Source organism: Lutra lutra, chromosome 5, assembly GCF_902655055.1.
Source record: "Lutra lutra chromosome 5, mLutLut1.2, whole genome shotgun sequence".
NCBI classification, from domain to species: domain Eukaryota; kingdom Metazoa; phylum Chordata; class Mammalia; order Carnivora; family Mustelidae; genus Lutra; species Lutra lutra.
The window spans coordinates 135689489-135710595 of NC_062282.1; the positions used below are offsets into that span (position 1 = coordinate 135689489).

Genomic DNA, 21107 nt, shown 5'->3' on the forward strand with positions numbered 1-21107 from the left:
TTATTTATGCATTTGAGAGAGAGACAGCACGAGGTTGGGGTGAGGGGAGCCAAGGTGGAGGGTGACACAGAGACTCTCTCAAGCCCACTCCACACACTGAGCACAGAGCCAACGTGGGGCTAAATCCCACAACCCTGAGATCATGACTTGAGCTGAAACCAAGAGTCAGACTCTCAACTGACTGAGCTACCCAGGCACCCTGCATTCTGTTCTTAATTCATTGTCATTCTTACTTCTCAGAGGGTATGGTTTATATGTTTTTGCTTCCAATTTCCTTTTTTGTTTTTTTTTTGATCCCTTATATGTTAAGCGGATTTCTTAATCCTTTCTTTCTTTGTTAAGCAGACAGCTTTTTAAGAGTAAAAAACCCATTAAGTTGATTGGAAGTTCTAGGCACATAGGAAGGGCTTGTAGACTGTTTCACTAAAAAGGGATATCTGGCTCAAATATCCTTTTAGGGGAAATTTCCAACATCAATAATGTTTTAGGCTGAACTGTTCCCTAGAGGGAGTCCAATAAGCTTCCAGGAGGATAAAGGTCTGGGAGCCCAGTGGGAGAAGGTGGAGTGAGAGAAATGGGTCTCAGCATTGAGTCACTCAATCCTGTTTTGTTGCTTGTTTTTAAAGATTTTATTTATTTGAGAGAGACAGACAGAGATAGCTAGAGAGTGCATGAGCAGAGAGGAGAGGGAGAAGAGGCTCTCCGCTAAGCAAGGAGCCCATTGGGAAACTAAATCCCAGGACCCTGGAATTACGACCTGAGCCGAAGGCAGCCACTTAACTGAGCCACCCAGGCGCCCCTCAATCCTTTTAGTAAAACTTCTGTCCCTCAATTCTGCCTGTGTCCTCCCCACTCCAAAGATCCTCTTACTATCTCTGGAGGACAGACTGCCAGTCTTTTCACTTGGAAGAGGATAAGGTATTCCTTTACCATTTCTTTCTTTTTTTTTTTTTTAAGTTTCTTCCCAACAGTAAGATTGCTCTTTGCAGTTATTTTGGTATTGGGGGTGACTTTATAATCAAATCTCTATACCAAGGAGATGAGGTATGGTAGACAGAATAATGTGCACCCTCCTCCCCCACAAAAAACCGTTATGAATATTACCTTACATGGCAAAAGGCCTTGCAGGTGTGATTAATTTTAAGTATCTTCAGCTGGAGAAAGTGGCCTGTATTATCCAGGTGGACCCAACGTCATCAAAAGGAGCCTTCTAAAAGGGAAGCGGAAGTAGGAATGCTAAGGGGCCACAGGCCAATGAATGCAAGCAGCTTCCAGCTGAGAGAAGTAAGGATTCTCCCCTACAGCCTCCAGGAGAAATGCAGCCCTGCAGACCCGTTTGAATGTCTGATCTCCAGAACTGTAAGCTACTAAAATTTATACTGTTTTGGGCCACTACGTTTGTGGCAATGTGGTGCAACAGCATTAGGAAGCACACACGTGGTGAACCAATGAGCTAAGACAAACTCTCTCCAAACGTTGGGATTCTTATGCTGCTAGTAGTTTCTAGGTGTTCTCAACCCCAGCTACATATTAGAATCACCCTAGAGTTTTAAAAGCATACTGGTGGCCTGTAGATTAATGTCAGAATTTCTGGTAGTGGACGCAGATAACCAGCATTTTTGGCAAGCTTCTCAGGTAATGGTAATATGCAGCCAGATCTAAAATCCAATGTATACTAAGTGTAAGGATAGCATTTACCTAACCTGATAGTTTTACCTCAAAGTGTGGTTCCTGGACCATCAGCATCACCTAGGAATTTACTGGAAATGCAATTTTTTCAGTCCTACCCCAGACCTACTGAATCAGACACTCTGGATTCAGATGGGACTAGCAGTCTATTTTAACAGTCCCCTCCCCCCACAGAGAAAATCCAATAAACACTGAAGTCTGAAAATCAGCAATTTAATCAAAGAACCTCCTTATTGCTCTTAATCCTCTATGACACTTGTGTTATACAGGGATTTTACAAGCTAATATTGTAGTAAAGAGCCAGAAAACATTTAATTAAGGTCATTCTCAAATATATTTACTTTCCTACTGCACTACATAGAACTTAGTATCTGATGGCTAAGGATGTGAACTCTTACTCCAGACACTGTGATTCTAGGTAAACAGACACGTAAAAGCAGATGTAGAAGATACAGCTGACCAAAACACACCCTCCAGAAGCAGGTATTTTTAATAAAATACTCACATTCTCCTTCCTTGGTCTCTAAGTACAGAGTAATTTGGATGTACATACAAATACACTTAGAGGCAACCAACTTCTCTGAGACTATGTGTAACACGATATGTGGTAGAAAGCAGTTTAGGTTTCCTTTAAACCTAATTACTGCTAGAAACTTTGCATGATTGGTATGTTCTCCTTCTGGAGTCCTTCCTCTGACAGGTCATGGCCGCCAGGGTAAAACCTCAGGCCAGGTGAGGAATGCGGTTATAAACAGCCATGTTTCAGGTTCATTTATCTGGATTTACTTCAGACTTCGCTTAAATGATCCTAGATTTGTTTAAAGCCCCAGAAAATAAAATGAAACAACAGTTTAATGAGATAACGGAATTTTATTTACATCCATTTCCATTTAATATATCACATCTTCAGGATGGGCGGCAACCTATTTGAAAGCTATGCTCATTGCCTTCAGGCTGTGGGTAGAAGCTTCTCCCAGAGCAGCAGTAACTATTGGTCTGAAAGCTTTCAAGTAGGGGAAGAATTGTGGAGATTCTCAGACTTTACTTTCCCCAAAACACCATCTACCAATAAATGCTTATCTTCTAGCTAGACACAGGCTCAATCAGTTTTCCAAACACTCTAGCCATGGCAATGTGTTCTTTGGGAAATCTAAACTGGGACAGGATTGCTCAACTCATTCATTAACTTCTCCTGTCATTAATATGTACACCCTGACTGCCAAAAATAGTAACTTAAATTTCTTACAGAATACACTATAGGGAAAAGCCAGAAAGACAAAGAAAAATTGCATTCACAATATATTTTCTTACTGGAGTAGTTTTTACACTGGTATCAGCCTGTAAGAAGTTATGAGCAAGAGTAACATTTGTATTTCCCCAACTTGCATGATAAATGTTTTGTATACTGAAAGTTATATATTCTGTATGGTAGAATTTGCTGATTTTCATTCTTCTGCCACCAAGAGAAGTGTAATTTCTTAAGGGAAAGGGATTTGAATACTCCTGGAGGTTTTTGTTTTTTTTTTTTTTTTAAATCTAAGGCTTGATTTTTCTCCCAATAACCTTTAGTTTCTTGTTTTTCTAAAAGTTTTTCTTTTCTTAAAGGTAAGTTTAATAAAATGCCTTATGATTACCATGGTTTTGCAAGGAAGAATAAATGCTCTAATCTATATTATAATATTTAGGTGATAGTGTCCCTAATTTTTGATGTCTTTGATATATTTTACATCAAGAGATTTCATTACGGTCTTACCTGTTATCCAAAAGAGAACTAATCCTCTCTTTTTGCCTTAAAGGGTATTTTACAGGCTGGATATTTAAACTTGTTCATGTTGTTACACTCAGTTTTATTTTAGTCAGTGTACTCTAATTCAGAAGGATCCTAGCAGTACTGTTGGTGTGAAGCTCAGGTTTTCTCATCCAGACAAGTTGTCCAGGTTCCTATAAGCTGGGTGATCAAGCTGGAAATCTTAGTTTTAACTTTTTGTTCTATACTTAAACTACATAGTTATCTGCAGTTTATTAAAACGAAGTGTAAAGATGAAAGCATTCAAATGGACCACAAATGATTCGGACTTGTAAACTGGGGAGGCCTCTAGCGCTGGACCTTAAAGGCCAGAGAAAGAAGGTGAAGGCAGTCTGACTTCACTGCTAACTGGACAACAGGCTCTATCATCCTTCATTCTCCCAGAATTGCTCTCAGAGCCTGGTGTCATTAGCACGTAACTGCTCATGATATAAACAAGAACATACATGTAATCAAAGGTGGGCAAGTCTAGGGATTCTTTAAACTGGTTTTAAAAAAGACTAGGTAAAAAAACAAGACTAAACCAACACGTTACTCAGCTCTGAAGGAGAAACCAGGGATGGTTTCCATTATAGCATCTTAAAAACAGACAAATCTAAAGCCCATAAACAAATATTTTGAAAGGCCACAAGACACTATTACTAGTTCTACAGGGAGTTGGGAGCTGTGTATTCTGGTGTGTGGGTACCTTTCCCCCATTTATCACTAAAGTGACTGCTAAACACAGCTCTTCTGGTATTCAGCTGCTGCAGTGTTCGAATAACCCGGCCAGCCCCCAGTTGACTTCACTGATCACTTAACTATTCATTGGAAATATCGGTCATTTGCCTTAATTTTCTGAAGACTTACTTATCAGATCACACCAGCACACCGCAGCCTTTAGCTTGTGGCAGGTGCTCCCCGTGAGCATTATACCTGTCACAATCAGACAGTACCATTTCCCTACATATATGTATGCACAAATACATTAAAAACATTTAATACAAAATTGTACATTACATGAAGTAGAACCTTAAAGATTATCCTAAAATGGAAGTACAGAGAAAATGCATGCAGAGAGGGCCTGTTGAAGCACAAAGCCAATGGGATATATAATTTCAAGTCTGTATTTCCTGCAGAATGGTAACCTATCTTTTTCTACCCAGAGGCAAAATATATTTTCCAAAAATGTGGACACTGCCCATTGCATTAAATTTAAGTGCTCCCTATGTATGTAGACAACAAAAGCAAAAAACAAAAAAAAACAAAAAAACACAACACATTCCTTTTTTTAATATATCAAAAATGTTTCCAAGGCAACATTATTAAAATGATTATACCACAGTCCCTAATGTAACACCAAGCGCTAACAGGAAGATACAGCGAGGGCAGAAACGTTTCATCCAGTCAGTGGTTTAGGTGCTCTTCTTTTCTTCACCTAGTAAATTCACCGCTGCCTTCTTGGCTATGAGGAGGAAAGAAAATTGTGTCAAAGCAACTTGCAGTACAGGCTCTGTGCCAACTGTAGTGACTAGTTGGCCACTTGTGTGACTCCTACACAGACAACAGCACACTGAGGTTTGTGGCCGGGCTAAGAGTTTCCAGGAGATGGACACGAGACCTTTTCAGAGCACAGACCCTGAGTACTCCAGCAAAGTTCTTCAGGGTCTTCTGGCCCAGCCCCTGCATGGTAGCAGTGTCATCTAAGCCATCTGCCCCCCTTGCAGGAGCACAAGAAGCAAAGATTCCTGATGCGTCAGGCCTTCCCCTGTACAACCACAAAATTCTCATTGGCGTCTGGATGCTCACCTGTATACTGGACTATGTCCCACTCGGACGACAACTAGGTCGTCTATCCCATGGTGACAAAAAAATCAGAGAAAGTCCTCCCTCCCACAACCCAGAAATTAGAGAATATTTATACATACATTTATATTCTCTTAACTGTGCCACCATTTCCCCCTATGATGGGAAGAGTTTGCTGTAAGTGTTTGAGTTGGTGGCAAGATGCCACATTCATCAAGAAAATATTCTTATATCTGTGGGAGACTAAACTCTCTTCCTAATTACCATGTGACTTGGAACAAGCTAAGAATTAGTGTTGTGTGTGTGATGGGAGCGGGGGATTCTGGAAGCCTCCAGAGCCTCCTGGGAGGATCTACAAATCTGCCTTTGACGGCGTCTGGAGTTCAGCGATGCCAGTTGCGCCCTGTTCACCAGCAGCCTGAGGGCTGTTCTCACTTCCTTAATTAAAGTCACTGAACAGAGTTAACAAGAAATTGCAGCCTTTCTCTTAAGTAGCCCATTGTAAAAATTTACTAACTTGAGAATCCAGAAGTTGTGAGAAAAGTCTGGAATGTGTCAGCATGTTAAGTCCATCCTAATTTATTTTCATTCTTACACTCCTGTTTAGGAATGGATCCTATCAAAGTAAAATTGGATTTTAGAGTATTGAGTTCTAAGAGGACCAAGGGACTAAGAAATGTGAGTGAACTAGACAGAAGTGATGTCACAGGAGGCTGCCAGTTAGGCTGAGGGGAGGAACAGAAAGGAAATCTCTTAAAAAGAAACTGGCAATCCCCACATGGGACGACATGAAGGCTACAGGTCAAAAAACACTTAAAATTGTAGGAAAATGAATGCAAGTAGACTGGAGCGGTGGGCCCAGGAGTCTGGCAGAAAGCGAGGCGTGTGAGGGGGAAGAGCAAGAACATATACGTGCTGCTGGAGAGCTGTCCTGGGGAACTCACTTGCCCTGGAGTCAAGCCAATTCTCAACCTCCACTTTCTAATTACTATAGAGCTCTCAAAACAAAACAGTAATTCTATCCCTTGCCACTTTTCTCCAACTTCTAAAACCCTTCCTGTGCCCTCTGGAATTTAAGACCCAATGAAGCATCAGCAAAACCTCATCCATCTCCATCCAACTGTCCGAATGTTTCTTTTGTGTTCTTGCTTTTACAGAAATCTGGCTGTCCCGAGACACTGCTTTTCTCAAGTGGGGGCTGGTTTGTTGTTTTGTTTTGAGTGCAATTTAATGAACATATAGTGTATTGTTAGTTTCAGAGGGAGAATTTAGAGATTCCTCAGTTGCCTACAACACCTGGTGCTCATTCCATCACGTCCCCTCCTTAATGCCCATCACCCAGTTACCCCACCCGCGGTGGTGACTGGTTTTTTTCTTCCTTCCTTGAGGTTCTTCACCGCCATGTCCAGAATCTCATGTCATCAGATTGTATCTACCACCAGGCTTTCTCTTCCCAATCCCCTCTGACTCTTGGGCTATGCTGCCTCATTTCTTGAAGATTTTTAGCTCTAAAATTAGTATCACTTCCGTATTCTCCCAATACCGTGGCCTCCCAGCTACCCCCTCCAATAACCTTTCATTCCATCCTACGGACCCCAGCCTCTCTACCTACCCCGGCATTCACTCCATGATCCTCATCACTTCCGGTGACCACAGTCCCTCTGCAGTCTCCGTGTCAAGCATCCCACTGGCCCCCACCACCTCCGCCCTTCGAGGCTCACACCCTCTGCTATCCGGATCCAGAGTTCTCCCCACCACCTGCTTTTATAACCCATTGGTCCTACCCCATCTTCTCCACTGTTCCGCACTCCCTTTGTGTCCTCCCGTCCCTCCTCGGCCAGTTTAAGTGCAACTGTCAGACACTAACCACTCCCTGGTCCCACTCGCACTTCACAGTTCCTGACGCAGCCCTCCACTGAGTTCTGCAGCCGAATGTGGCTGAAGGAACACCTCGGCAAGCCAGCCTCACTGTAAATTCCTGAACACAAAACTCCAGTGAGCCGCTAATCCTCCTGGCAGCCCCGTGACACCGCCCTGGTCTGCCCACTCTCCCACGGCCTAGGCTGTCCCACTCATGCTCATGCGGTCCTTGTCGCCGGCAGCTGTCACACTCTCGTGGCAGAGGGGAGCAGCTGCAAGACAGAGCTGACGACCCACAGAAACGAACTGTTGTTACCTGACCCCGTCCGAGGCAATGATTTCATATCGTCTCTTCCTGTCCCTTCCTCTCTCCGCTGACCTTTCCTGCTCCTTTCCTGAGAAAGGTGGAGCAGTCAGGGGGTGACTTCTGTAAGCTCCTACCATCACATAAACTCCCCTGCCAGCATCTCTACTCCAGTTTGAAACCGATGTGCCCCTGGGAACGCCAACTGCCTCGGCCACTCTGGAGAGCAGGAAGGAGGTTTCTCAAAAAGTTAGCAATAGAGCGAGCCAGCAAGTGCACTAATAGGTGTTTACCCAAAGGATACAAAAACACAGATTTGAAGGGGCATGTGCACCCCAATGTTTACAGCAGCACTGTCAAGGATAGCCAAAGTATGGAGAGAGCTCAAATGTCCACCAAAAGATGAATAAACAAAGAAGATGGGTGTGTGTCTGTGTGTGTCTATATATATCTAAGTGAAATAAATCAGAGAAAGACAAGCACCATATGATCTCACTCACATGGAACTGAAGAAGGAAAACAGATGAACATATGGGAAGGGGGAAAAGAAAAAAAGGAGGGAGGGAAACAAACCATAAAAGACTCTTAACAACAGAGAACAAAGGGTTCCGGGAAGTGGGGGGGGGGCTGGGTAGGTGGGCGATGGTTATTCAGGAGGGCGCTTGTGATGAGCCCTGGGTGTTGTATGTAAGTGAGGAATTCTACCCCAGAAACCAACACTGCACTGTATGTTAACTATGCAAAATTTGAATAAAATAAATCATAAACTGTTGTGCCCCTGTGACCAATCCTGTTTGGAACCTAGATCCTAGTTCCTCTGGGCTAACTAAGGTCGGAGCTCCAATAGTTCTCCCCTCACTTGTATCAGTTTTTTTGCTCTCTAATGGATCATTCCCACTAATCTTCAAACATATGTTGTTCCTGCTACTTTAAGAAGAAGAAAAATACACCCTCAGGACCCTAGTTCCTCCTCCCAGCTGGGAGTCCCATGCTTCTCCTTTTTCAGGAAATTTCCCAAAAGACTCGCCTATCTTTTCTCAGCTTTGCCTCCCATCTCTCACATCCATTCCGATCAGGATTTAAGTCTCACCACTTCACCAACTGTTTTGTCAAAATCACTAGCACCTTCCTCCCTGCGGAGTGTGACAGCCTGTTTTCAGTTGTACCTTACTTGGCCTGTCTGCAGCATGTGACACAACGGACCCCTCCCTCCTCTTTGAAACACTGGCTTCACTTGGCCCCGAGGACAGCAGTCACGTGGCTTTCCTGCTGCCACAACTGGCCACTCACTTACCAATATGCTGTGTCCAGTGCTTCTCATTTCCCCAATCTCCAAACATTGGGGACCCCTGGCTCAGTCTTAAACCTCAACTTTTCTAACTATATTCACTCCCCTTGTCATCTCATCTGGTCTCATGTCCAGAACTGACTTCCTTGTTTTCCCCTCTAAACCGGTTCCATCTAGTCTTCCCCAGCTCAGCAGCAATTCTATCCTTCCACCTCTTCTCGCTGAAAGGCTTGGCTTCATGCATGACTCCTCTCTCCTACTCCACGCCTGATCCCTAAGCAAATCCTAGTGGTTCCCCCTTCAGAACACACCAATACTCCCAACGACTTCCGGCCCCCTACTGCTACTACTACCACCCAAGCCACTGTCGTTCTCTCCACGTGGATCACTGCAAGCCCCTTATGACTGGTCTCCTGATTTCCTCCCTGTCCCCCATCAGTCTCTCTCTCTCTTTTTTTTTTTTTTACGATTTTATTTATTTGTTTGACAGAGAGATCACAAGTAAGCAGAGAGGCAGACAGAGAGAGGGAAGCAGGCTCCTCACTGAGCAGAGAGCCCAATGTGGGGCTCGATCCCAGGACCCTGAGATCAGGACCTGAGTTGAAGGCAGAGGCTTAACCCACTGAGCCACCCAGGCGCCCTCAGTCTCTTCTTAATACAGTGGCCAAAGAGATCCTGGGAAAGCACAGGAGGGATCATGTTCTCCTCTGCTCAAAGTTCCCCAACAGCACCCGTCTCACGAGGTTAAACCCAAAGCCTCTACAGAAGCCTATGAGGCCGTCTGTAATCTGTCTTCCTCCAGCCTCCACTCCCCAACCTCTCTGACCTTATCTTCTCCTTCTCTTGCCTGGTTCACTCCCTTCCAACCACACCGCTCCCGCCTCCGCTTTGCACATGCAGTTTTCTCTGTCTGGCGAATCCTCCCCGACCATTTCCTTCAAGTCTGATCCAGGACGGCCTTCTGGTGAGGATTCCTTAAATCATTCTATTTAAAATTAGTAACTTCCCTTCAGCCCCCAGAACTCCCTATCGATCTATATATCTGCTTTATTTTTCTCTAGATCATCAGCTGACTGTATCCTGTAACTTTAAAATTTTACTGTATCTCTCAACAAGAGTGTAGGTTTCACAAGTTCAAGGAGTATGGTCTGTGTGGTTCACTGGCTACTCCCCAGAGCTACGAGCACGCTTGGCACATACTAAGCACCACAATAAATAAATGTTAAATAAATGAATCAGGAGACGTGAGAAGGCATTCTCTGGACCTATAATAAAAGCATATTAAACAGTTCAACCTGAAATGAATTAAAGAGATTATACATGTATATAAATACAGATGATTCTCTAAAACCTCTGCCCAGCACAGGAAAGTCATTTTCTCCTAATATGCTGACCAAACAGTAGCTTAAATGCAGCAGGGTGGAAGAATCTTGGGAAAAGCAAAGGGCAACAGGTGAAGTGTTGGTCAAGAGATCACAGAGCTGCTCTGGCATTTAGCTGAGGAAAGCTGACAGGAGAGGAGGAGAAGCAGCTTGTTATTTGGGCCCAGGACCCCCTAGGTCCTCCCACCTGCCCCTGAGTCTTACCTTCTTTAGTGATGGTATCTACAGTCTCTTTGGCTTTGTCCTTCAAGTCATTCACCATAGTGTCCACCTGGGACTCATGCTTCAGGAAGATGGGTTGAATGATGCGCTTGTAGAGCAGTTCAGCCCCGTTGGAAGGGCTTGGGGCCATGCACCACAACAGGAAGCCACACTGCACAGGAAGACAGACAGCATGGTAACCATGGTAACGGGATAGGCAGCAAGCATCCTGACCACACACACTGCCACCGTTGCTCTGCGGATGGCCCTGCCTCAGCTATGTTCTCCAACAGCATTTCCAGTATTTTCTTTCTTTCTTCTTTTTTTTTTGTTTAAGATTTTATTTATTTGACAGAGAGAGAGATCACAAGTAGGCAGAGAGGCAGGCAGAGAGAGAGGAAGGGAAGCATGCTCCCCACTGAGCAGAGAGCCTGATGCGGGGCTTGATCCCAGGACCCTGGGATCATGATCGGAGCCGAAGGCAGAGGCTTCAACCCACTGGGTCACCCAGCTACCCAAAACCTTGATTTTCTTAACCCCACATTTGTATTAACCCGAAATGCAGAGCGGAGCGGAGTGACTGCATCTCTCACCACCTGTTGCTTCCATTGCCTCTGCTTAAAGCCAGGTTAATTAGAGGCAGACCCTGTAGACCATCTCTCTAACATTTCCCTCTCGAAGACGTCTGGTTTTTATTTATTTATATACTTTTTAAAAAGCTTTACTTATCTGAGAGAGAGAGTGTGTGTGCATGCATGCATGGGGGAGATGCAGAGGCTGAGGGAGAGAATCCCAGCAGACTCCCTGCTGAGCGCAGAGCGCAATGAGGGGCTCAATCTCGCAACCCCAAACCCCTGACCGAATCTGACGCTTAACCAACTGAGCCACACAGGTATCTGGTTTTTAATATCCAAACATCATACGGTGTTTTCTAGTGGTTTCTTATATAGGTTTAACACTAATACATACATACCCCAAACTCAATACAACAGTTTAAACAAAAGAATGTGCAGGGAAAAGGAGAAACTATATTCTTGACATTGAATTAGAATTCCACGTGGACATTTTAAAGAGTATGCGGAGTAGGGGCACCTGGGTGGCTCAGTAGTCTAAGCCTCTGCCTTCAGCTCAGGTCATGATCTCAGAGTCCTGGGATCTTGGCCCCGCATCAGGCTCTCTGCTCAGCATGGAGCCTGCTTTCTCCTCTCTCTCTCTCTGCCTGCCTGTGAACTCTCTCTGTCAAATAAATAAGATCTTAAAAAAAAAAAAGAGTATGTGGAGTATTCAAGGAGATGTGCCACGGACCACTGCATATGAGGCAATAATTTCTTACCAACTATGTTAACTGGAGAGCTAGAAGTGTTGGATATTTGTTACTTATACAGGGATATTTTGCTGTGTTTTACTAATATTTGGGAAGACAGTATGGAGTTTTTTATTTATACATCTTAATTTTTACCATCTAAAAGTACAGTAAATAGTCTGCTAGCTGGTATTCCTATAGAAGATCTAATTTTCAGGAATGGATTACTGATGTAGAGATAGATGCCCGTATTATAAGTGCATCGGGGTCAAGGTGAAGTGGAAATGACTCACTGGATTAGGAATCAGTTGGTATCTAATTTATTTTACATTATTTGATGACTTGAGGTAAAGTCATAAACAACCTCTCTAAGAGTCAGTTTTCTCTTCTGTGGGATTTCAGGAAAGTCACAAATTAAGGTCCTTAAAGAAAGTACTCAAGATAGCAATAGTATTTCCAAGTCCTACAGTCCTTATTGGTGTTGAAATCTCTGTGGTATTATCTGCCCGTGTAGACATCAACCCCTTAGTAATCCAGAAACACTAATTCATCTTTTCTGGATGAATTAAGGCAAGACAATCAGAAAGAACCAGAGGTAAGCGTCTGTATTTTTGTACCTCTCCCAACGTGATGAGGCCTTCCCTGGTCTGCTCAGGTCTTTCCAGTACCCTTCAGCTACTATCTTGGGACAGTAAAATAATTACTGCTCTCTACCTACATCATTAGCATTTTCCAGTTTTCAAATGGAAGAGCTTTCTTGTATTAAAAAATTAAGTTAATTACTGTTCAACTCTCATGGTGATATTCAGGCACCAGCTTTTCTAACTCCCTTTTCTTAATCTACATAATTATTCTAGAGCCCAGGAGTACCCTGAACTACACAGATCCGACCATCCTTTTATTAATTTTTTAAAGATTTTATTGATTGATTGATTGACTGATTAGAGAGAGACAAAGAGGAGCAGAGGGAGAGGGACAAGCAGACTCCCTGCTGAGCGCAGAGCCTGTCATGTCTCTCCATCCCATGACCCTGAGATCATGACCTGAGCTGAAATCAAGAGTCAGATACATAACTGGCTTGCGCCCCAGAGGCGCCCCTCCCCCACCATCTTTTTTTGTTTATTTTTTTAATCAAGCTGCCCTCAAAGAGCAGACAGACCGGGCAATGCTCCCACTCCCGAGAGCCAACCGAAGCCCACTCTTACTGCCTGTGCTACTTTAACTGACGCTTGGCAAGATGAGGACTAACGGACTAACTCAAGTTCGGATTACAGCCAACCAGATGATTCTGTCTGTGGTTCTAACAATTTTACCATTTAAAAGTCCAGTTTTCTCCTAGAAGCCGCATCTCTAAGGCAGGGATCTGCTTTATATACGGTGGGACCAGACTGGCCATAACTAAGTGAATGTCAAAAGCCACAAGAAAAATTAAAAAAAAAAAAAAAAAGAAATATTAATCGTGTCCTTACTTAGGTCTCTTTTCTCATCCATAACATCACCATGTGATTGTAGCAAACAGCATATGGTCTATGCTAGTCCTTAAAAGGGAATATTTTCGGGGCACCTGGGTGGCTTAGTCAGGTAAGCGTCTGCCTTTGGCTCAGGTCATGATCCCAGGGTGCTGGGATCGAGCCCCATGTCCGGCTCTCTGCTCAGTGGGGAGGCTGCTTCTCCCTCTCCCTCTGCCCCCCTCCTCTGCTTGTGTGCTCTCCTTCTCTCAAATAAATAAATAAAATCTCTAAATTAAAAAAAGGGGGGGAGGTATTTTCCTACCCACTCTGCAATTCAGAGGCTTTTTCTCAGTCTGTTCTCTGAAGTCACTCAGAATATGCACTGCTGTGGGGAGAATGCATTTTGATTGACAGCATAATCAATTTTTAATCATCTCAAGTATATTATCTATTTGGAACGTGCAGTAAATTCTCTCACTTTCACTGATGACTACTAATGGAGGAACATTTGTTTTACCATTAGGGAAGAAATTTTGCTGCAAAGCTATTTTTGTAATGGACTTCAAAATCAAATATAAATGATTTAGTGATTAGGTCTTATTTGGGATCCTCTCTTTACTTCATGGGACTTCCATTAGCAGAGGTGACCAAGAGTAGGCTGGAGTCAGGCTTGCTCACGTTCTGGAAGTCTGAGGTCAGCTCCCGGTATGAGTGGGTCTGCTGACAGGACACTGTCCACTGCAGCAACCAGGGGGACCCAAGGCAAAAGCCAAGTTCTTTCCTTAGAGCTTGCACTGTGATGGCACCACCGTTAGACGGATCTTAAGAAGGACTTCAAAACTGTTTGTAGTTTAAAATATGTGACATCCAAGTAACATCATAAAAATATTGCTATAAATGCTACATGTCTTTGAATAACATAAACACACAGAAAATCCAGCAGTCTTTGAAATCTTAAACCTTACCACAGACTTAAAAAAAATTTGCTTGAAAGGAAAATTCTTCACCTATCTCACAAGGCATTTGGTGGTCCCATCACTCAAAATTAAGAAATTACAGGTGCCTAGGTGACTCAGTTGCTTAAGCATTTGCCTTTGGCTCAGGTAGCAATCCTGGTGTCCTGGGTTCGAGCCCCATCAGGTTCCCTGCTTAGGGGGCGGTCTGCTTCTCCCTCTCCCTCTCCCTCTCCCTCTCCCTCTGCCCCTCCCCCTTCCCCGCTCATGCTCTCTTGCTCTCTCTTAAATAAATAAAATCTTTAAGAAAAATAAAAATGTTGGGGCGCCTGGGTGGCTCAGTGGGTTAAAGCCTCTGCCTTTGGCTCAGGTCATGATCTCAGGGTCCTGGGATCGAGCCCCACATCCGGCTCTCTGCTCAGCGGGGAGCCCGCTTGCTGACTTCCCCTGGGAATCGCTGCTCGGCAGGGAGTCCACTTCTCCCTCTCCCCCAACCCCACCCCCCTCCCGGCTAAAAAATAAATAAATAAATAAATAAATAAAAATAAAAATGTAAAAATTTTAACTATTTAGCTTTTTGTTTTTGTTTTATCATAAATGGTGCCACCATTATATGTAATGTTCTGCAATTTTTTATAATTAATGAATTATGCAAATTTCTATAGCTATGGATCATTTCATCCTATTTAACAGTAGGGGTGTACTGGTTTTCCCCACATTTTTTTTTTTTAAGTCTCTTTTGTGTAACTGAAGTATAGTTGACAATGTTATCTTAGTTACAGGTGTACAACATAGTGATCCAACATCTACACAGAATACACAAGGCTCACTACAAGTATAGTTACATTTGTCACCACAGTTATCAGTGTTATTGACTATATTCCCTATCTTGCAGTTTTCATCCCTGTAACTTATTTACTTTATAACTGGAATTTTGTACCTCTTAAGCTCCTCCACCTTCCTCCCCTCTGACACCACCAATTTGTTCTCTGTATTTATGTCTGTTTCTGGTTTTTGTTTATTTTGTTTTTAAGCTTCTACATATAAGTGAAGTCACATATGGTTATCTGTCTTTCTCTGACTTACTTCTCTTGGCATAATACACTCTAGGTCCAAACATGTTGCTGTGAATGGCAAGATCTCTCTCTCTCTCTTTTTTAATGGCTGAGTAATATTCCATCGAGAGAGAGAGAGAGAGAGAGAGAGAGAGAGAGAGAGTGTGTGTGTGTGTATACATCTTTATCAATTCATTTATTGACAACACTTATGTTGCTTCCACACTTTGGTTATTGTAAATAATGCTGCAAAAAGATGGAAGTGCACATATATTTTTTTGAATTAGTGTTTTCATTTTCTTTGGGGTAATACCCAGTACTAGGATTACTGGGTCATATGGTATAGAATTTTGAGGAACCTCCTACTGTTTTCCATAATGGCTGCACCAGTTTATATTCTCACCAACAAAACACAAAGGTTGTCTTATCTCCACATCCTCACCAACACTTGTCATTTCTTATCTTTTTGATACTAGGCATTCTGGCTGGTGTGAGGTGACATCTCACTGTGGTTTTGATTTGCATTTACTTGATGATTAATAATGTTGAAAAGACACATATTTTCATGTGTCTGTTGGCCGTCTGTATGTCTTCTTTGGAAAAATGTCTATTCAGGTTTTCTGCCCATTTTCTAATCAGACTGTTTGGGTTTTTGGTTTGCTTGTTTGTTTAGGGGTGTTGAATTCTTTATATATTTTATATATTTTGGATATTAACCCCTTTGTAGGTATGTCATTTACAAATATCTCCTCTCATTTATCAGGTTGCCTTTTTGTTTTGTTAATGGTTTCCTTTACTCTGCAAAAGCTTTTATTTTGATATAGTCCCAATAGCTTATTTTTTTGGTTTTGTTTCCTTTGCCTGAGGAGACATATCTAGAAACAGTGGCTAAGTTCAATGTCAAAGACATTACTACCTCTATTTTCTTTCAAGGAGTTTTATGGTTTCAGGTCTCACGTTTAGGTCTTTAACCCCTTTTGGGTTTATTTTTGTATATGGTGTAAGAAAGTGGTCCAGTTTCATTCTTTTGATGTGGCTGTCCAGTTTTCCCAGAACCATTTATGGAAGAGACTATCTTTTTTCCATTGTATATTCTCGCCTCCTTTGTCATAGTCAATTAATCATATAAGCATGGGTTTATTTCTGAGGATTCTATTCTGTTCCTTTGATCTGTGTGTCTATTGTTGTGCCAGTGCCCTATTGTTTTGGTTACTATACCTTTGTAGTACAGTTTGGGATCTGGAACTGTGATACCTCCAGCTCTGTTCTTCTTTCTCAAAACTACCTTGGCTATTCTGGACCTTTCGTGGTTTCATACACATTTTAGGATTATTTGTTCTAGTTCTATGAAAAATGCTATCAGTATTTGATAGGGAATGCACTGAATCTGTAGATTACTTTGAAATACATGTATATGTATATATATATATATTTTTCCAATCTTTCAGTTTTCAAGTTTGTTCCATTCTGTTATTTATGTCATATAGTGTTGTTTATTTCAACTCTTTTTCGTATCTCATATTTCCCCTTGGCTCTTTCCTGCATTTTCTGGTTCCTATTTCATATTGCTATGTTTCTTCTGCTAGCAATCTATCTTAGAAGTCTTGGTTAGTCAGTTCTAATATTTCTACTGCTGACAGGATTTTGTACTGATCATGCTGTCTTTCTTTTGAAATGGTTATACTTTTCAAATATCTTATCAAATATTTTGGCCTGTAAGCTCATCATCCTTTAGGAGTATCAGCTGCTTTGCTAGGCACTGGGATGGAGGAAAACCACATGCCAATGCATGCTGGTCCCAGTAAGCTGTGGGTAGGAAGCCCCAGGCAGCAGAGGAACCACAGTTCATCACTCTTCTCCCGCTCAACAGCCCCACAGGCCAAGGGAGTACCCTCTGCTCCCGCAGCAGCCTGAGGAGATGCTCGTAAGCTGTAACACGCCACTCAAGGGGGCAGAACAGGAGTGGATGGGGAAGAACCACCCTGGCCACTTAGTTCCACTCATTTTCCTCAGCACCTCCATAGGGATTGGACTTCTATGCCCAAACCTCTGTTTTAGAAAAAAGTACAGGAGAATGTTTTTAAACTTGGAGGTACAGAAGCAAGATAAAATGTAAAAGTGACAAAAAAAAAAAAAAAAAGACTGGATGACAGTATTTAAGGCTTCTGATAAAATGTATACCCTATCTATTAGAAGATGTTAACTTTCTCACTCAGAATCGATACAGTTTCAACTTCCTCATCCTCTTCCTCACATGGTGGTGACCGAGGTTGGTTCTCTAACAAACACAAGGTGTGGCAGGGTGGACCCCGGACTATGGCACCTGCTAACGTTCTCAAAATGACTTCCTCCAAGAGCCCGTTTCACATCTTCCTCCAAACCTTCCCCCGAAGTAAGAAGAACTTTTTTCTTCTAGAAACAATGACTCCTGCACACCAGTGTTACTATCCAGTGTGAAGAGAGGATCTTGGTAAACTATCAGCAATGCCTGGGTCACAGCACCATATTTCCACCTTTTATTATCAAGCCCCTCTTGAATACACAATTGCTTTGGCTGTTTCCAAAGAGTATACAAAGTAACTGAGCTGGGCCTAACAGGTCTTCCTGTTTCTAAGGGGAGGCCAGACCACAGATGTTCAACATTCAAGCCTTTGTTCCTATGCCTCTGTATGGGTCCTGAGATGGAAGTGTATTTTAGTGGTAGGGCACAAAGCAAATCCATAGGTAGAAGGAAAAAGAGCAGTTCAGGGAAAGCCAACATACCTTCAGCATGTAGTAGAAGGGGACCCATGACAGGAAGAGGTCAGAGAAGAATTCAGCAATGCTGAACACACCATACACTACCCAGTAGGTCAGCCACTGGGTATCATCTTCTTTGTTAGGACTCTCTATGGCTTTAATTCTGAAAGGCAATAAAAAGCACATGTGTCATGTAGGGAGACCTCAATGAAACACTTTCAAACAGCAGACTCTGACAGCCGGCCCTCTAACACCAAGTAGGGAACTCAGGCAAATGCATGTGCCATGCTACTGAGATAGGAACACAACATAAGGATAGCAAGCAGTGAGGAAACAGTAAGACAAGCCATTGTAACTACTGGTCACCAATCTTCTAGTCACCAGAAAAACCAACACTAGCTTTCCCCCAGATTTCCACCCTGCCTGCCCCTCCACCCAGGCACCAGGAGATACCACCAATGACTGGGAACCCCCAAGTGGCGTCCTGATGCCAGAGATACATCAAGAATTCTCTCATGGTGGGGCACCTGGCTGGCTCAGTCGGTAGAGCATGTGACTCTTGATCTTGGGGTTGTGAGTCTGGACCCCATGTTGGGTACAGAGATTACTTAAATAAATAAAATTGTAAAAAAAAAAAAAAAGAGAGAGAGAGAGAGAATTCATTCATGGTAACTTAGTTCTTATGTGCTTTTAATAACTGAGTTATATCATGGGTAAATAGAAACTTCTGTAAAGGAACTTCAGGAACACAGTTCAGATACAGCCGGAAGTCTGTAATATACTTTGTAACAGATAGGTGAAAGCAAATATCATGGCTTCTGTTTGGTTCCGACTATCATATGTGAGCCTTGGACTGTGATCTCTCCTCCCCTCATCTTAATAGCCTGACTTTCTCAGTACCAACTACTGCTTAAACAAATTTTATTCTGTAAATGAATGGAAATAAATTTAAAATCATCTTTTACTTCTGAATCACAGAAATCTCTTCAAGGCCTGGGAATCTCGTCATTCTAAGCCTGAATGCCACAATTTTTTTTTATCCTGTCCTGACGTACGTCTGGTTACTTATCATAACTGAGTTGAACTAAAATAGTAAACTAGAAAACGTATGACTCTTGTTAGTCTATGGGATGCGGTAACTATTGAAAATACTTGGTACACAGGTTCCCGAAAGAGACTGTTAGGTTGCTAAATCACGCTGAGTTATTCACTAAGAAAGCCTCTGAACTGGTGAGAGGCAGCTGTGGGTATTATGTTTGCTTGTGTGCATGATTGTTTTAAGAAAACAACTAAAGGGAGAAAGGTACAGCTGACTGAGATGAGCGCCAATGGCATGAGGGAGAGAGAGGGAGAAGTGATGGCCACTCTGAAAGTCAAGAGTGTTTCAGTTTACACAAAAGAATCACAAAATGAATTTAAGAAAGCTGCTTATAAAATAATAGCTTGTAACATGTGGACTATGTCCGTGTTTTAGCTTTCCTAGGACAGAAGCTGTCAAATGTAATCGAGGGCCATAGACAGGCGTAGGCAAGCACATTAGCCCAAGAACTAACAACGGTATCCCCTTGACATGTAAGGTCATTCTCCTCCCCATTTCTATTTAAGTGGATCTTTTAAGTTATTATTTTGATAAAGATTTTTTTTTCTTATACATCACACCTGGGCAGAGGGGATGCGGAGGTATAATCACTTCTGGTCCCGGTCTGAGGAACAAAAGCAATCCATGACTAAGTAACCAAACATGATCCAGTCAACAAACATATCCACACATACATATAAACTGAAATAAACATTCCATGGAAACATTCTGGTATTTTCAATTCCATTCTGTGTCATTTTTTTTTTTTAAGCAGTTTTTTTTTTTTTTTAAAGATTTATTTATTTGACAGAGAAATCACAAGTAAGCAGAGAGGCAGGCAGAGAGAGAGGAGGAAGCAGGCTCCCTGCTGAGCAGAAAGCCCGATGTGGGGCTCGAACCCAGGACCTGGGATCATGACCTGAGCCGAAGGCAGCGGCTTAACCCACTGAGCCACCCAGGCGCCCCATGTGTCATTATTTTTATTTTTTTTTTTATTTTATTATTTTTTTTTTTAAAGATTTTATTTATTTATTTGACAGAGAGATCACAAGTAAATGGAGAGGCAGAGAGAGAGAGAGAGAGGGAAGCAGGCTCCCTGCTGAGCAGAGAGCCCGATGCGGGACTCGATCCCAGGACCCCGAGATCATGACCTGAGCCGAAGGCAGCGGCTTAACCCACCGAGCCACGCAGGCGCCCCTTTATTATTTTTTTTTATGTGTCATTATTTTTAAGAGGTTAGTCAAGATCCACAGATTCAAACAGAAAAGCCACCCAAACAGTTCAAGTTCAGTGCTTCAAGGAATAAAAAAAAAAAAAAAAAAGTTAGTCCTCTAACTTAAGGACACTATGGATTCAAAAGCTTCCTTGTTAATACACTTGGAACACTACGTAGTAACACTGGAAAGTAGGAAGAAAAGAGCTCGAAACTGAACACACAGGCTGACCAGTACTCTGTGGAAAACCAAGGCGGATGAAAGAAGACAGGACCACAGAGACTTATTAAGCTAAAGATTTTTTTTTTAAGATTTTATTTATTTATGTATTTGAGAAAGAGAGAGTATGCATGAGTGGGAGGAGGGGCAGAGGGAGAAGGAGAGGGAGAAGCAGACTCCAGGCTAAGCAGGGAGCCCAATCTATAAATGCATCGGGGCTTGACCCCAGAACCATGAGATCATTACCCAAGCTGAAGACAGATGTTTAACCCACTGAGCCACCCAGGCACCACCAGGAAATGGCAGTTTTAAGCTCTTCTCTGGGGAGAGAACTAACTAGACTGGGGAGCTTCATCTTTTTGAGTCTCGGGTTCCACACCTATAGACAATTTCTTGTTCCTTCTTTCTTGTTGTGACTAACTGATGATGTTATGACATGTAGACATTTTTAGAAATGAACCTTGTGCTATTTTAAATTAAAACAATAATTAAATGCTTCAATCATATGAGAACTTTTATTAAAAACCTCTTCAGCTTAAGGGTTCCTGGGTAGCTCAGTTCAGTGTCTGCCTTCAGCTCAGGTCCCGATCCCTGGGTCCTGGGATTGAGCCCCACATCAGGCTCCCCGCTCAGCAGGGAATCTGCTTCTCCCATCTGCAGCTCTCCCTGTTAGTGCTCTGTCTCTGAAAAATCTTAAAAAAAAAAAAAAAAAAAAAAAAAAAAAAAAAAAACCTGCCATTTCCTGAATGCTATTTACTTATAGACTTCCCTGTCCAGGT

At 42.6% G+C, this 21107-nt stretch overlaps 1 protein-coding gene across 1 annotated transcript in view; it reads right to left on the reverse strand.

Moving 5' to 3' along the window:
- Nucleotides 1-2539: 2539 nt before the first annotated feature.
- The window catches only part of REEP5 (receptor accessory protein 5), a 34697-nt gene continuing 16129 nt past the window's right edge, over nucleotides 2540-21107 (reverse strand). Inside the window, exons 3-5 of the mRNA XM_047730679.1 lie at nucleotides 17842-17980; nucleotides 10320-10488; nucleotides 2540-4940 (exon numbers count right to left, since the gene is read on the reverse strand). Coding sequence (XP_047586635.1) covers nucleotides 4891-4940; nucleotides 10320-10488; nucleotides 17842-17980 — 358 coding nt within the window. The 3' untranslated portion in view covers nucleotides 2540-4890. The remainder of the gene's footprint in view (nucleotides 4941-10319; nucleotides 10489-17841; nucleotides 17981-21107) is intronic.